Source organism: Anolis carolinensis, chromosome 2, assembly GCF_035594765.1.
Source record: "Anolis carolinensis isolate JA03-04 chromosome 2, rAnoCar3.1.pri, whole genome shotgun sequence".
Taxonomy (NCBI): domain Eukaryota; kingdom Metazoa; phylum Chordata; class Lepidosauria; order Squamata; family Dactyloidae; genus Anolis; species Anolis carolinensis.
The window spans coordinates 218,238,400-218,255,434 of record NC_085842.1 but is presented as its reverse complement, the minus strand read 5'-3'; the positions used below and the strand labels follow the sequence as shown (position 1 = coordinate 218,255,434).

At 41.6% G+C, this 17,035-nt stretch overlaps 1 protein-coding gene across 1 annotated transcript; it reads right to left on the bottom strand.

Annotated features, from left to right (window-relative positions):
* Positions 1-304: 304 nt before the first annotated feature.
* Positions 305-14,465, bottom strand: tpi1 (triosephosphate isomerase 1). Its single transcript, XM_003227106.2, has 7 exons — positions 14,264-14,465; positions 3,300-3,423; positions 3,117-3,201; positions 2,774-2,906; positions 1,668-1,753; positions 1,428-1,515; positions 305-876 (listed from the first exon to the last, which is right to left on the bottom strand). Exons 1-7 carry the CDS (start codon positions 14,373-14,375, stop codon positions 758-760), a joined length of 747 nt encoding a protein of 248 aa, XP_003227154.1. The 5' UTR covers positions 14,376-14,465; the 3' UTR covers positions 305-757.
* Between the last annotated feature and the right edge of the window lie 2,570 nt (positions 14,466-17,035).

Sequence of the window (17,035 nt, the reverse complement as noted above, 5' to 3'; positions counted from 1 at the left end):
AGGATGAACTAAAAATCTCCTGAAATCTTGGGAGTTAAGGCAAGATCCAGCAAATTAAGGAGGGAAAGTGGACACGAGTTTCTTTCAAGCATGCTGCATATATGCCCCCATTTTAACACGACTTATAATCCTTGCAGGCAAATCTCACTGCAGTAGAGGCAGCTCGGAGACTAGTATATTCTTTTCGGGAAGGGGGATAATCAAAGTGTCTAATTTCTGCAATTTTCCTAAGGATGTCTCCAGGCATTTGTGAAATTATTATAGTTGTTTTACTCACACGTTGCAGTAATAATTCTCTTACACATTGCTTTCCCTTTGTTTATTTCCTTTCATTGTTGGCTTATGGAACATGAAACAGATGTACAGTGTACAACAACACAGGTCACTGGGCACCAGCTCTAAACTGGCTGAAAACAAGAAGCAACATCCCTTCTTCAAAGGGGCAGGTGGGCCTACAGCAACAGTACAGACAATGGTTAGAAAACAGCTTATGGGGATAAGGGAAGAGCAAGACATTCCACTCACAAATAGAGGGAAGTGAAAAAAGCTCTGACTAGACCAAGACTCTTGACTAACCAATGCGTGTCTTTGCAATAATTGTGTTCAGCAGCGGAATTGGACAAAGAACAGCAAGTGTGGGGAAACTGGTTGGAGGTTAAAGCCACTGCTCTTGAATGCAGAGGCTGGGCATTTATTTTTACAGTATCTATATCCACACCATGATGGCACTCCCCAGCTTTTAACTGTATGATAGATTTCAGTGTTTCGCATTGATTATATCTACAAATTCAGGCTTGAGAGAGGCTCCACCAACAAGAAAGCCATCCAGATCAGGTTGAGAAGCCAGTTCTTTGGCGGTGGCACCTGTGACTGACCCTGCAAAAAATAAAATGCAATCACAAAAATGAGATGGAAGAAAAACACAGCAGGTAAATACAAGAAAAAACAAGCTCTTCTATTACAAGGTTATATTCTGCAAGAACACACCAATGCCCTTTAAATCAATGACCTTTTGGAAACTATGGGGTTTACAGTGCAATGCTAGACAAATCTACTCAGAAATAAGTGTCTCCAGCTGATAAATATATAAGATTGTATCTTTACCCATTGTTAATTCAAGATTGATTAAGCCCATGGAATCACCATAATTAAGCGGAACTAGAAAATGTCAATATAGGCCTCAAAATATAAAGCTGACTCAATTAATTGATCTGCAACTATTTTGCAATTAAAGGGAATTTCAAAATAACTCTCCCCTTTTTTTCACGTTTTCCATGCCTCAGGGGTATTTATCTGGCCAGGTTCCATCACCGGGCCCCACCTGAGCATAGCTAAAATACCAGAAACTGGATGTGCACCCAACAGACGAAGGTGAACGTCTTTTGACACATTTGCTTTTTGAATTGGAAAGAGGAGAGTCCATTTACCTCCATAGATGATTCGGGTTGATTGCGAAACAGCATCAGACACATGGCTCTTCAGCCAGCCCCGCAACTTCAAATGAACTTCCTGGGCCTGCAAGAATCCCAAGAGTTATATTACTGCAACCAGTTAAGGATCCTCAGTCCAATATAATGCATATGGTGCATTTCTGAAGTATTTCTCCCCACCTCCAGAATTGGCCTCACACAAGGGAAGTGAGATTTGGAAACATTGTTTCCCTCTACCTGTTGGGGTGTTGCAGTTTTGCCAGTTCCGATGGCCCAAACTGGCTCATAGGCAAGAACTACTTTGCTCCAATCCTTCACATTATCTAGGAAGAAGAGAGGGAGGAGTATTATTTAGGAGTACAGGCTCAATGCTCGTTACAGAGAAAGGTAAGCACAGTTAAATGGAGGATGTGCAGGACAATACTGAGAATCTATTCTACACTAAATAGTGTTTAGGCCAGGAGTCCCCAAACTTTTTAAACAGGGGGCCAGTTCACGATCCTTCAGACCATTGGAGGGCCGGACTATAGTTGGCCACCGAGCAATAATTAATAACAACAACAACAACAACAAAAAGAGTTGGAAGAGACCCCTTGGGCCATTTAGTCCAATCCCCTTCTGCCTTTGTGCACCAAAAGCACAAGCAAAGCACCCCTGACAAATGGCCACCCAGCCATTTTTATTAATTATATTAATAAAATAATAATAATAATAATAATAATAATAATAATAATAATAATAGGGTTGTAAGAGATGAAGAGACCCCTTGGATCATTTAGCCCAACCCCCTTCGGCCCTTGTGCTGTGGGGGCCGGATAAATGGCTTCGATGGGCCGCATCTGGCCCCCGGGCCTTAGTTTGGGGACCCCTGGTTTAGGCCTTTGTCAAAACTTACATTATAAATCCATACAATGGAAGAACATTTATCTATTTTTGAAAAATATATGAATTTGCGAATGGCTCTTCTAACCCTGGAGTTCTTTTTGTCAGTGGATGCAGAAGAATCTGCTTCACTTAAAATAGCTGACCCAAATGTTTATGGTTCCTGAATATGAATGAGTTCACATGGCAATTTGTCTGTAACTACATAATTAGTCCAATATTTCCAAATACAACAACTGAATTGTGTAAGCACCAGTGTCATTTACTTGGCTAAAGTCAGCACATGGTGAAGTTCTTCCTAGAAATTTATGAGTTCTCTTATGTGTTCCTCTTTGCTCTGCAAGATTTTTTAATGGCAATGTGCAGCTGAACAATAAATAACAGCCTTCACTTTAGTATGAAATGTGTAATTAAGAAAACAAACTGTGGCATCTGTCAGAAAGTAACCAGTGCCCTCTTACCAGCAATAGCCTTGGTCTGTTCAAACACCACCTTCTCTGTGATGCCAGCCTCTCGCTCATCCAGTTTCTCCCCAATACAGGCAATGACACCAAGACCCTCAGCCAAGGCGTGGGCCACCTTCTGCCCAATGAGCTGGGAACAGGTCAGAAAGAGAGTTATAACTACTGTGCAAATTCAGTACTTAATCCCTGCAAAAATATCTGTCTTCCGCAGCCAGTAGTGAGAAGAGGGAAATGCTGAAGCAGCAAATCATACAATAATGGAGTTGGATGGCCTACGTGCCATCAGGTCCTACGCTCTGCTCATGTGGGATTTCCAGCTAGATCAACACAATCCACCTACCTCATCTGACTCGCCAAAGATGTGTCTTCTTTCAGAGTGTCCCAAGATCACCCAGGTAGCTCCAATATCCTTTATCATGGCAGGACTAGGGGGGAAATGCAGAGGAAAAGGTCACACAATTTATGTGCTGTCTCAAACCGTCACCAGAAAGTCCACTTGGCCATAAAGTTCCAGCAGACTCACCTGATTTCTCCTGTGAAAGCTCCCTTGGCCACTTTGTAACAGTTCTGTGCAGCCACACCAAATTTGGCATCAAGCTTCTGGCGGGCAAAGTCAAGGTAGATGGTGGGAGCGCCGCAAACAACCTCTGAGGGGAAAAAGAGAAAAGCAAAGCTGGGATGAAGCAGACTCAGTGGATCTGTAAGATGCAGAGCACTTGATGAACAAACCTGGACACCAACCTGGACACAGAATATTATCTGAGAACACAGAAATGCTGGATCACACAAACCACCATGTCAGACTACACAAAGAAGCCACTAAAATCCACAAGCACATGGACAATTTCAACAGAAAGGAAGAAACCATGAAAATGAACAAAATCTGGCTACCAATATTTTAAAAAACTAAATAAATAAATAACAACGCTCTGAAAACAGGGGCATTCCAGACATGAAACAATCAGGACCAGCTAACACCACCCAACACAGGATGCCCCCAGGCAGGAATCAACCAGGCTTTGAAGCTGATAATCAATGATCAATGATAATCAAGGCACTTAATTGCAACATTCACACTTGCCTCCAACAGATAAGAGTTCTTTCTCCCACCCTGGATCTTCCACAGATATATAAATCTCGCTGACCTAGTTTCCAATATACCTCACAATCTCTGAGGATGCCTGCCACAGATGTAGGAGAAACGTCAGGAGAGAATGCTTCTGGAACATGGCCATACAGCCTAGAAAACTCATAGCAACCCTCAGATGAAGATCTTTCCCACCCCAACCTCCATTCTTGACTCATTTGTTGTACATGAGGCTTGTGGCCATATTTCTTGCGTAACCATGATGCTCACAGTATGCAAAGCAAATCCCATCTCTTACATCCATATAGCATGATAGTGAAAAGTACCAATCACCCTGGCACAGTGATATTTACTACAAATATTAAGGCAAGTATAAGGAACAGGTTTTCCCTCCCTTTTGTGAAGCCCACATTCTCTGGTAGCAATTTATTGGAGGCCACAGCCAATGACAGCAGTGAGCAGCACCATCCCTTTTATTCTCAGCCCACGTCTTATCTTTTACTCCCTGCTCAGTATGCTGCCAATACTGTTGGCAGATTTTCCTTGCCAAACTGATTGTTTATACAGCAATTTTGAAATTAGGCCAAGGGTCACTCAGGCTGTCTCCGAGTTAAAAGTCACTACTGTCAGCTAATCGTATTTCGCTAGGTTATTAGAGGGATTAAATGACAAAAGGGACATATTTATGATGTGACCCATTGTGAACATCTTTTGGGTACTGCTAAAAAATTCTCTCAAAAACTAAAATATTGATCAAATTTTGCCTGATGCTCCACTGCTTTTTCATCCTTTGAAGAAAGGATGACATCTCCTGTCAAACTAGTTTCAGTCAGAAAAGTCAGATCTATGCAAATATGAACTGTATATGTTCATACTCACTCCAGTCCAGTTTGAAGAAAAGTACTTACAAAGCCTGCCCAACTAGTAGTAGGTGGTATGACTTCTCTAGTTAAAGATGTCAAACTTAAGCCTCACCTATCTGATAAGCTCATGCCACCTTGCAGTATTTTAATACAGTAGAGTCTCACTTATCCAACACTCGCTTATCCAACGTTCTGGATTATCCAACGCATTTTTGTAGTCAATGTTTTCAATACATCATGATATTTTGGTGATAAATTCGTAAATACAGTAATTACTACATAGCATTACTGCGTATTGAACTACTTTTTCTGCCAAATTTGTTGTCTAACATGATGTTTTGGTGCTTCATTTGTAAAATCATAACCTAATTTGATGTTTAATAGGCTTTTCCTTAATGCCTCCTTATTATCCAACATATTCGCTTATCCAACGTTCAGCCGGCCCATTTACGTTGGATAAGTGAGACTCTACTGTACTACTTTCTCCTTGATTTTTCACTACCTTCCCCTTTCCCAAATTGGCTGCTCCATTATCTCCCCTTCAACACCCATTATTTTTCTAGTGACTGAAGTGACCTCGGAAGTTGAAAGATGGTTGTGACAAAGAAAATCCCAGAAGAATCAGAGACTGGAAGAAACAGACTGTTTTAATTTCCAAAATAGAAAATACATTAACTTCATCTGCGTGCATGTCTTTGAATGACAAGCCGTGAGCAACTATGATTGGTACTTAGTGAGAAATCCTTAATGGCACTGCCTCAGGGCCTGAGATGACCCTGAACTGGCCACCCTGCCTAACTGTGGTTGGGTGAGCAACTCTTGTATCTCAGAGGATCAAGCGAGAGTGTCTCTGCCTGTCCCGGGCTGAGCTTGAGAGATGACAATACTGCATGAGTGGATGTTGGAAAGCAAGAGACGGAAGGGGTTACACCTGAAAACACAATGGCCACCTGGCCCATAAAGGGCTACTTCTCCCACCAGCAAAGCCTCTCATACTCACTGAGAGGTCACAGCTCTCCTTTTCCAATTAATCCTTTCTCTCTAAGAAAAAAGACTAGCACTATTACTAGCATGTTTTAGCATGAGCGTCTGTGGATTATAATCCATTTACTCACAGGAAGGATTGGATTCACTACAGGCCATGCTAAAATCTTAAACCTGCTTTACTCCTTCCTCTAGTCTCCCTTTGGTGTCATCTTAATCCCCCTTCACAACTCCACCCCTTGTCCTAAGTCACTGACCTTGCAGTAGGCCTCATTCACATTGGCCTAATTCAGACAGTCAGGCTGCTGTTTGCATTGGAAAGGACCTCATTTCCCTGCTGTTTGAAGAACTATGCAAGCCGAGACTGTGGCTGAGTAGGCACTACAAATCTAGGTTAGTTTAATAGCATTTGAAATATCATGGATTTCAAAATTAAAGATTGAGTTTGTTTTCCTATATGGTGCACATATCTATTATGTATATTGAGGCAGATCTGTTTGTATTTGCATAACACCCTTTTTGAGAAGGGTATAAAATTAAATATTGGAACACTTCCTAGAGGAATGCTCTGTAGCCATATTACGCTCAACAGGTACGGCAGATAAATCATTTTTGTGGATGGGAATGGAGATCTTGCCTAAAATGAAAGGGCGCAGGCAGACAGGAGCTATGAATTAAATTGACTATAAAATTGCCTTTACCTTTTAAATAGGTTACAGTCCACCCCACCAGGATTAATCATTTTTTAATAAAAGATAATCACTTAAAAAAAAATACATTTCTTCTATTCTAAGATGTCATTGATTGTAAAATGCACACTGATTTCAGTACCACCAACAGAAAAAAACCCTTCATAAACATACACATACCACATCATCATTAATTATGTATGATTTGAAATTCTATTTTTAGAGAGATCTATATGTGGAAAAAGTGTTTTAGAATTGATGAAACACTGTAGGAATGGGATACTACCACTTCTGACTTTGTCACTCCCTCTGCCTGTGGTTTAGGAAATTTTGCACAATCTGTATGATCTCTTAATAGTCCTAAGGGCAGAAAATTGGACTCTGGATCCACTGTGGCCACTCACCCTGAGCTAGATAAAAAGAAACTGATTTTAAATGTCACAAGGCATTTGCTTCCTATGCCACTGATTCAAATGTCTACCAGAATTTTTTTCCCTGCCAGTTCTAGCTTGCATGACCGTTAGATTAATAGGTGTGGCCACACCCTCACCATGCATGGACTCGTTTGCTGCTTAGAATAATATTGGTCATGAAACAGATAGGTATTCCTGCCAGTTAGTGTTACCCGCAGACTGGACAAAAGCCAGCTTGGTTCACTCATGTGCTCTGCTTTACTTATCAGAAGTTGCAGATAATCATTATTACCTGCTAGTGTCAGTATGGTTTTTGTTGTTGTTGTTGTATAGCACAGGTAAAGTTTAAAAGTTTTTGGAAAGATGTAGACATGATTACATCTACTGAACTAGCTGATCACACCGAGCACTGTGAACATCAGAATCGAAATCTATATATATAAAAGAGTGATGGCATCACGGCAGCGGACAAAACAACAAAAGTAAACACCCCACAACCTCGAAAATTGACAGCACAACCCATCATCCATGCCTCTAGGTTGATACAACAAAAAGAAAAGAAAAATAAAGTCCTAATTAGAGGGAGAGCAATAATTGTTTTTATCCAATTGCTGCCAGTTAGAAGGCTAAGCTCCGCTCACTTGGTCTCCTAGCAACCCAGTCAGCCCAGGGGACCCTTTACCTTAACTACCACCAATTCCTCAATACTTTATTTCCCATACCACCATACTTTGCCACAGCAACGCGTGGCCGGGCACAGCTAGTCATCTTATAAAATGCAACATACAAGATCTTTAGAGCTGGTGGGGAAGGGAGAGAACAAAGTGTGGCCTTCTAAATATTGATGAACTGTAGTTTCCATAATCCCTAACCAGAATGGGCAACTATGAGAAATTCTGGGAGTTATAATTCAACACCTATTTGGAGGTCTGCACATTATCCAATCTTGATTTAGTGGAAAAGGCAAATCTTAAATTTAAGTTCTGACTGTAAATATGGAGGTATTCATCCTTGGATTTTCCTGGTACAGGCCTTCAAAGGGCTGAAGGTAGCAGCTTCCTTTCTACCATGACTCAGCCCTTAATGTGAAGCAGATGGTGTGGCTGCAAAATAGGAGAAGAATTCATTTTTCGACTCAAGAACCTTTCTGAGAGTTTCATATGTGCATATGACAGGGCCTCTTTAAGAAATGAGCAGGACCACTACTCCATCCAAACCTCCAGCCTATTAACCAATTCAGATCCATTCAAGATCTTCTATCAGCTCTTACCATGTATTTAGTCACCCAAACAGCTCCTGGCAATTGTGTGGGCAGCTAAAGATATTGTCCTATTGCTCACAACTAGATGGTAGATACAAAACATCCTTGTTTCCCCACTAATCAGAAACAGTACAAGTAGCATTCCAGATAGACATAGCAAGTTCATCGCTGCTTGACAGAGCCTAATAATAATAATAATAATAATCCGAAAATACATCACACAGTCCTAGACACTTGGGAAGTGTTCGACTTGGGATTTTGTGAAACGAAATCCAGCATACCTATCTTGTTTGCTGTGTCATACAATAATAATAATAATAATAACAATAATAATAATACTTTATTTATAGACGGCCCTTTCTCCCTAGGGGGATTCTAAGGGGGAGTTGGCATACAAAAAAGGCGAACATTCAATGCCATAATCAGATTCACACAAATCAAAATAATAACATCAAAAAACTTGTAACTAAAGAGGAAATGGAATTAGGATTAAGATAAAAAAGACAAATACAAAAATGTAAATAAAACATAGTTACATTAGTAAAACATTAATTACACTAAAACAAGTGCCCCAGACAATTAGACAACTGAAATGTATAAAAAATGATTGCCATTCTAATCCTAAAGCAACATTTGCCTGTGTCTCATTTGGGGGAGATCCTGCAAAAATGCTGGAGTGCAATATGGTTAGCAATATGGCCTGTACTGGGCTGGAGAATTTCATGGTTTACAGCTTTGTATGTGGATACTTTAGGTAACCATAACAGAGAGAAACTAAGTGATAACTGGCATGAGGAGCATCAATGAAGAACCTGAAAGCTGTGCTAATGGGGTCAGAATGCAGATATCTGTCAAAGCCACTCCTTAGAATAAGATACCTTTAAAAATGGTTTCATTCAGTACTAAAGCTTTAGAATCATAGAATCATAGAGTTGGTAATGCAATTGCTGACTCCTACTCCCTGCTCTTCTTCAAGCAAGCGGCATAAAAGACAGATAAGGAGAATAGCTGGGCCCATAAAATCACCCCTCTCCATTTGTGCCTGTCTCCTGACCTTTAGCAGGCTGGAAGGATACAGTTTCCAGCTCTAAGTACAGTATTTTTAGGCATCTCCATTGCCACCTATATTTAGGCTCCCCTTTCCTCCAGACCCTTTGACATTTCTTCAGGACAGCCCTGTTTGAGCCCAGCTTGCCCTTTCTGAGGTAACAGCAACATTGTCTGCCAAGTGAACCTCAGGCTCTGGCAGACCTTTCCTCCTTTCCCACTAATGTTCACTCTGGAAGTTATGCAACTGGAGAACGTAGGAGATAGAACCCCTTATTTCTTGGGAAGACGGCAAGAGACCATTCACATATAAGGAAGACGGTTGGGCATACACAACTTCCCCTTCGTTAGAGGTGCTCTTGCTAACAAAATATAAGAGAATACCATTTTGCCTGGCAATCCACAAACTGCAGTATCTCTGCCTGCCCCTGATGTTGGCAAAGAGAAGTGTCCCTAGACACAGAAGTTGGCATTCTGTGGGCAGTGCAACCATTACCAACAGCCTGGCATGTGTTGTTTGACATAATAATAATAATAATAATCTTTTATTTATATCCCACCACCATCTCCCAGAGGGACTTGGGGGGGGGGAGTCACAGAACACTCAAGGTGTGACATGCAAAATACAACAAGTTCAAAACAAAACATAGACAATAAACAGTCAACACATCATAAATTCACAGTAAAGGTAAAAGGTTTCCCCTGACGTTAAGTCCCGTTGTGATCGACTCTGAGGGTTGGTGCTCATCTCCATTTCTAAGCCGAAGAGCCGGCGTTGTCCATAGACATCTCCAGGTCATGTGGCCGGCATGACTGCATGGAGCGCTGTTACCTTCCCGCCGGAGCGGTACCTATTGATCTACTCATATTTGCATGTTTTCGAACTGCTAGGTTGGCAGGAGCTGGGGCTAACAGCGGGCGCTCATTCCGCTCCCAGGATTTGAACCTGGAACCTTTTGGTCTGCAAGTTCAGCAGCTCAGCGCTTTAACACACTGTGCCACCAGGGGCCCCTGGTAAAAACAATAAAATACAGCAATTGCTGTAGAAAAAACAGCAGTATTTGTTCTCACAATTGTAAAGTGCTGATATAGAATCGGAAGATCCTAATATGTATTATTAGAGAGTCTAAACAGGGTTGAAGGCTTGTCGGAAAAGCCAGGTCTTCAATTGTGTGTGGAAGGTTTGGAGGGTGGGGGCTAGCCTGATCTCCCTTGGGAGGGCATTCCAAAGCTGGGGGGCCACCACCGAGAAGGCCCCCTTTCGTCCCCACCAACTGCACTTAAATGGAGGTGGGACTGAGAGGAGGGCCTCTCTGATAGATCTTAAAACCCATGTCGGTTCATAGAAGGAGATGCGGTCTCGAAGACAGGTTGGACCCAAAGCATATAGGGCTTTACCTGCACTTTGAATTGGCTCCAGAAACTCATTGGCAGCCAGTGGAGCATGGTGTGCTCCCTATAACCAGCTCCAATTAATAATCTGGCTGCCAACCCTTGCACTAACTGCAGTTTTCGAGCCGTCTTCAAAGGCAGCCCCATATAGAGTGCATTACAGTAGTCCATTCTAGATACAATTAAGGTGTGATCAAGTTAGGCTTTTTAAGGTACATTTCAATCTTTGGTTTGTTGTGAGTTTTCCGGGCTGTGTCATCATGTTCCAGAAGCATTCTCTCCTGATGTTTTGCCCACAGCTGGTTGTGGCACAGCTGGTTAATAGCCAGCTGCAATAAATCACTACTGACCAAAAGGTCATGTGTTTGAAGCGAGCTCGGGTTGAATTGAGCTCCTGACCATTAATAGCCTAGCTCGCTGTTGACCTAAGCAGCCCGAAAGGCAGTTGCATCTGTCAAGTAGAAAATTTATGTACCGCTTTATGCAGGGAGGCTAATTTAACTAATTTAGAAAACCATAAAATTTCCAGCAGCATGCAGAAAGGAATGAGGAAGTTACCATCAAGGGCAGTTCCCCTTTTGGCAGGAATCGAGCATACCCTTAATGAAGCCGGAAGCTGGAAAATGTTAAATTGCCTCTGTGTCTGTCTATATGTCGTATGTCTCATGGCATTGAATATTTGCCATGTATATGTGCATTGTAATCCGCCCTGAGTCCCCTTTGGGGTGAGAAATACTGTAAATAATAAATAAATAAATAAATCTATGGCAGGCATCCTCAGAGGTTGTGAGGTCTGTTAGGAAGTGGAGTTTTTATATCTGTGAAATGTCCAAGGTGGGAGAAAGAACTCTTGTCTGTTTGAGGCAAATGGGAATATTGCAACTGGCCACCTTGATTAGCATTGAATGGTCTTTCAGCTTCAAAGCTTGGCTGCTTCCTGCTTGGGGAAATTCCAGGCACAATCAAGGCCAGCTAACACCTCCCAACAAAGGCTCATGAAATACAACCAAACTAAATATGAATTGATTTCAATGGACAAGATTAATGTGGGAGGTAGCCCAAAGGTAAGATGAAGAAAATATTCCTGAGCTGGAAAGAAGCATTTTTACCTCACTTCTTTTAAATGCATTCAAGGTAAAATTCCACTATCTCTCCTGTGTCCATATAACAATATCTATATATATAAAAGAGTGATGGCATCACGGCGATTCACAAAACAACAAAAGTACAGGCCCCCCAACCTCAAAATTTGACAACACAACCCATCATCCACGCCTCAAGGTTGATACAACAAAAAGAAAAGAAAAATAAAGTCCTAATTAGAGGGAGAGCAATAATTGTTTTTATCCAATTGCTGCCAGTTTAGAGGGCTAATCTCTGCCCACTTCGTTGCCTAGCAACCAAGGGACAGCCAGGTTTCAGTTAAGGGACAGGCAGATTTAGGCCTCACTTAGACTTCTTCCACAGATTATCTAATTTGCACTGGATTATATGGCAGTGTAGACTCAAGGCCCTTCCACACAGCTATATAACCCATTTATAATCTTATATTATCTGCTTTGAACTGGATTATCTTCAGTCCACACTGCCATATAATCCACTTCAGTGTGCATTTTATAAAGCTGTGAAGAAGGAGCCTCATATAATCCAGTTCTAAGCAGATAATTTAAGATTAGAAATATACAGTAGAGTCTCACTTATCCAACGTAAACAGGCCGGCAGGATAAGCGAATATGTTGGATAATAAGAAGGGATTCAGGAAAAGCCAATTAAACATCAAATTAGGTAATCGTTATACAAATTAAGCACCAAAACATCATATTATACAACAAATTTGACAGAAAAAGTAGTTCCATGCGCAGTAATGCTATGTAGTATTTACAGTAGTATCTCGCTTATCCAACGTTCTGGATTATCCAACGCATTTTTGTAGTCAATGCTTTCAATATATCGTGATATTTTGGTGCTAAATTCATAAATACAGTAATTACTATATAGCATTACTGTGTACTGAACTACTTTTTCTGATAAATTTGTTGTCTAACATGATGTTTTGGTGCTTAATTTGTAAAATCATTAACTTAATTTGATGTTTAATAGGGTTATCCTTAATTCCTCATTATCCAACATATTCGCTTATCCAACGTTCTGCCGGCCCGTTTATGTTGGATAAGTGAGAGACTACTGTACTGTATTTACAAATTTACCACTAAAATATCACAATGAATTTAAAACACTGACTACAAAAACATTGATTATGAAAAGGCAGACTGCGTTGGATAATCCAGAACATTGTATAAGCGAATGTTGGATAAGTGAAATTCTTCTTTAATATGAAATAATTACTGGGATAGAATAATGCAGAACAATATAATCTCTAAAACCAGGACAGTAAATAAACAGGGGAATTCCACACAGGAAACAATCGGGGCCAGCTAACACCTACCAACAAAGTATTCCCATCATCAAAGTCTGGCAAATCCTTTTTTCTCAGGGCCACAGACAGTAGAAGCACATAAAATATCGCAAACAACACCACTCTGAAAACAAGGGAATTCCAGACAGGAAACAATCGGGGCCAGCTAACACCTCCCAACAAAAAATTCACTCAGGGAGGAAACAGCCAGGCTTTAAAGCTGCAAGGCCATTACATCCTAATCATTTTGCCTAATTGCAGCATTCATACTTGCCTCCAACAAACAAACAAAAAACCAATCAGAAATATTGTATATTCACAACCTTTAGGAAATAATATCCCCTGATGGTGCAGCGTGTTAAAGCGCTGAACTGCTGAACTTCTGGACCGAAAGGCCACAGGTTTGAATTGGGGGAGCGGAGAGAGCCCCCACTGTTAGCCCCAGCTTCTGCCAACCCAGAAGTTCGAAAACATGCAAATGTGAGTGCATCAATAGGTACTGCTCCGGCGGGAAGGTAACGCCGCTCCATGTAGTCATCCCACATGACTTTGGAGGAGTCTACGGACAACGCCGGCTCTTCGGCTTAGAAATGGAGATGAGCACCAACCTCCAGAGTCAGACACGACTGGACTTAATGTCTGGGGAAAACCTTGACCCTTGACCTTAACTACCACCAATTCCTCAATACTTTATTTCCCAGACCACCAGACTTCGCCACAGCAACGCGTGGCCGGGCACAGCTAGTAATAATATATAATACTAATATTATGCTGTACTAATGTAATATATTGTATATACATATAATATTGATAATAATATTATAATGTAATACAATATAATAATACACTATTTTAATTATATATTATATATTACATGTAGCATTACTAATAATATTGTGGTATAGTCGTATAGTACAATATAGTAATATATAATGCTTATACTGTGCTATGCTAATAATATTATGTCTTGTATGTATATATAACTTGTAAGCCATCCTGAGTCCCCTTCGGGGTGAGAAGGGCGGGATATAAATGTTGCAAATAATAATGATAAGAAGAAATGCTCACGAAAGGCAGAATGTCTACAATCCACCAGTGAAATGCATGCATGTGAAAAATATAGGCCAAAGTAAACAATCAGTTTCCGGGCCTTTGTAAAGGACACAGCAGTGTATGGTATTGGGTACTGTAGCCTCTACGTGCAGCAGGGCACGCGGCGGGAGGAGGCGTGGCTTCGAGTCAGGGGGCGTGGCTTGGGCCGCTCCCCAGCAACGCTCCCCCTCCCTCCTGGTGCGGACCCCTTCCTTCCCCGGCCGCTCCCCGGCCCCGCCTTACCGACATCCCCGGAGACCTTGGCCCCGTTGAGGGTCTGGATGAGCTCCCCGAGGCTCTTCTTGTCGCCGTTCATCTTCCAGTTTCCGCCCACGAAGAACTTCCTTGGCGCCATGGTGCGGATAGATCGTGAGAGGAAGAAGGCGGCAACAGCGTGAAGAGGAGAAGGCAAGGTCGCGCGGCGCGGCGGTCCTTCTTATAACAACGCCTGGGCGAAGCCACGCCCCCTCGCCCTCGTGACGTCACACAGGCCCCGCCCCCTTGCCCTGTGGAGGCGGCAGAGAGACAGGCGAGGGGCTCTCTAGTTGGAAAATGTTCTGTGTTGTCCAAGGCTTTTTCACTGGGTTGCTGTGAGCTTTCCAAGCTGTATGGCCATGCTCTAGAAGCATTCTCTCCTGACGTTTCGCCTGCATCTATGGCAGGCATACTCAGGGGCTGTGAGGTCTGTTGGAAACCAGGCAAGTGGAATGTGGAATATATCTGGAATGATGTCCAGAGTGGGAGAAAGAACTCTTGTCTGTTTGGAGCAGGTGTGAATGTTGCAATTGGCCACCTTGATTAGCATTGAATTGCCTTTCAGCTTCAAAGCCTGGCTGTTTCCTGCTGGGGGAATCCTTTATTGTGAGGTGTTAGCTGGCCCTGATTGATTCATGTCTGGAATTCCTGTTTTCAGAGTGTTGATCTTTATTTACTGTCCTGATTTTAGAGGCTTTTTATTACTGGTAGCCAGATTTTGTTCATTTCCATAGTTTCCTGCCATCTGTTGAAATTGTCCACATGCTTGTGGATTTCAGTGGCTTCTCCGTGTAGTCTGACATGATGGTTGTTCGAGTGGTCCAGCATTTTTGTGTTCTCAAATAATATACAGTGTGCAAGTCGGTTCATCAAGTGCTCTGCTATGGCTGACTTCTCTGGTTGAGTTAATCTGCAGTGCCTTTCATGTTTCTTGTTTTGTGTTTGGGCAATGCTGTGTTTGGTGTTCCCTATGCAGATTTCTCAGTGGCGTTGCAGGTTAAACCGCTGAGCTGCTGAACTTGCTGACCGAAATGTTGGTGGTTCAAATCTGGGGAGCAGGGTGAGCTCCCGTTGTTAGCCCCAGCTTCTGCCAACCTAGCAGTTAGAAAACATGCAAAATGTGAGTAGATCAATAGCTCCTGCTCTGTCGGGAAGATAACGGTGCTCCATGCAGTCATGCCGGCCACTGACCTTGGAGACGTCTATGGCTTAGAAATGGAGATGGACACCAACCCCCAGAGTTGGACATGACTAGATTTAATGTCAGGGGAAAACTTTTAACTTTACCCCATGTCTGGCCCTGAAACTCCATTCTCCTCCACCACCACCACCAACCAGCACATTTTGACCCTTAAAAGCAGGAAGAGAGCACTTTAGGAGACAGGCTCGGCCTGATGCAATGAGGAAACAAACAGAAAGTGTTGACAAAACAACATATAGTTTTGCTTCTTCTGGAAATAACACAGATCTCTGGAAAGGGCATTTTATGGCACAATATACCAATAAGTGTCCACAGATGAATTGCTACTAAGAAAGAGGAGTTTGCCATCTGTTGGTGTGCTAGCCAGTACACGCAAGGATCATTCATGTTTCGTGTTGCATGTTGGGGTCTAAAATTTAGAGATTCCCTCTTACTACTCCTGTTTTTTTTTCCAACAGGTATTATTTATCCACAACTCTCCATTCGTAAGAAAACTCAACACAGCACTCTTGAATTCCTATTTTTTTGTTTTTGGTAAGACTTCTAAAATTAAACCATTTACAAGCATCTTCTTAACCACACAACTCTGCCAGCTTAAGTCCAGCTTAAGTTACAAGTGCCCATGTTGAGTGAACACAGGCTGCCTTTTTTGTGATTGTTTTACACAGCTGCTATTAGCATTTCTTCTTGCTGCTTACTTTCTAAAGTAAGTAAAACTCCGAGTCCCCCTTCGGGGTGAGAAGGGTGGGATATAAATGTAGTAAATAAACAAATAATAAATAAATGTGGCATAAAACATCCACTGGTATGCATAAAATGGATAAAATAAAACCACTTAGGTCCCTTCTATACTGCCTTATAAAATACAGGTTCCCTGTTTCGACCCTATTTATACGGCAGTGTAAACTCATATACAGTAGAGTCTCACTTATCCAAGCTTCTGGATAATCCAAGTCATTTTTGTAGTCAATGTTTTCAATATATCGTGATACTTTGGTGCTAAATTTGTAAATACAGTAATTACTACATAACATTACTGAGTATTTAACTACTTTTTCTGTCAAATTTGTTGTATAACATGATGTTTTGGTGCTTAATTTGTAAAATCATAACCTAATTTGATGTTTAATAGGCTTTTCCTGAATCCCTCATTATCCAAGATATTCGCTTATCCAAGCTTCTGTCGGCCCGTTTAGCTTGGATAAGTGAGACTCTACTGTAATCCAGTTCAAAGCAGATTTTTATTTATTTATTAAACTTGTATACCGCTATGTGCATTATAGGAGTCTGCGCTGCCATATAATCCAGTTCAAAGCAGATAAGGATTAAAAAACTGGATTATATGGCAGTGCAGATAGGGCCTGTTGTTTTCCTTTTCTTTCAAATATTTTAGTTTGTCTATTTCTATTTTTCTCTCATTAATATATGGCAGTTTAGAAGGGCTTGAGGTCTAGCATGCTCCTTTGGAATGACAGGATAGGAAGAAATACATAGAATCACAGAGTTGGAAGAGGCCACAAGGGTCATCTAGTCCAATCCCCTGCCGTGCAGGAAAACAC

What these genes read in the sequence shown, in the direction of transcription:
- tpi1 (XM_003227106.2), bottom strand. Translation starts at nt 14,375, where the DNA reads ATGGCGCCAAGGAAGTTCTTCGTGGGCGGAAACTGGAAGATGAACGGC. An exon ending in ACAGACCAAGGCTATTGCTG is followed by an intron (nt 1,754 to 2,773) that starts GTAAGAGGGCAC and finishes TCTTCTTCCTAG; the next exon opens with ATAATGTGAAGGATTGGAGC. An exon ending in AACCCGAATCATCTATGGAG is followed by an intron (nt 877 to 1,427) that starts GTAAATGGACTC and finishes TATTTTTTGCAG; the next exon opens with GGTCAGTCACAGGTGCCACC.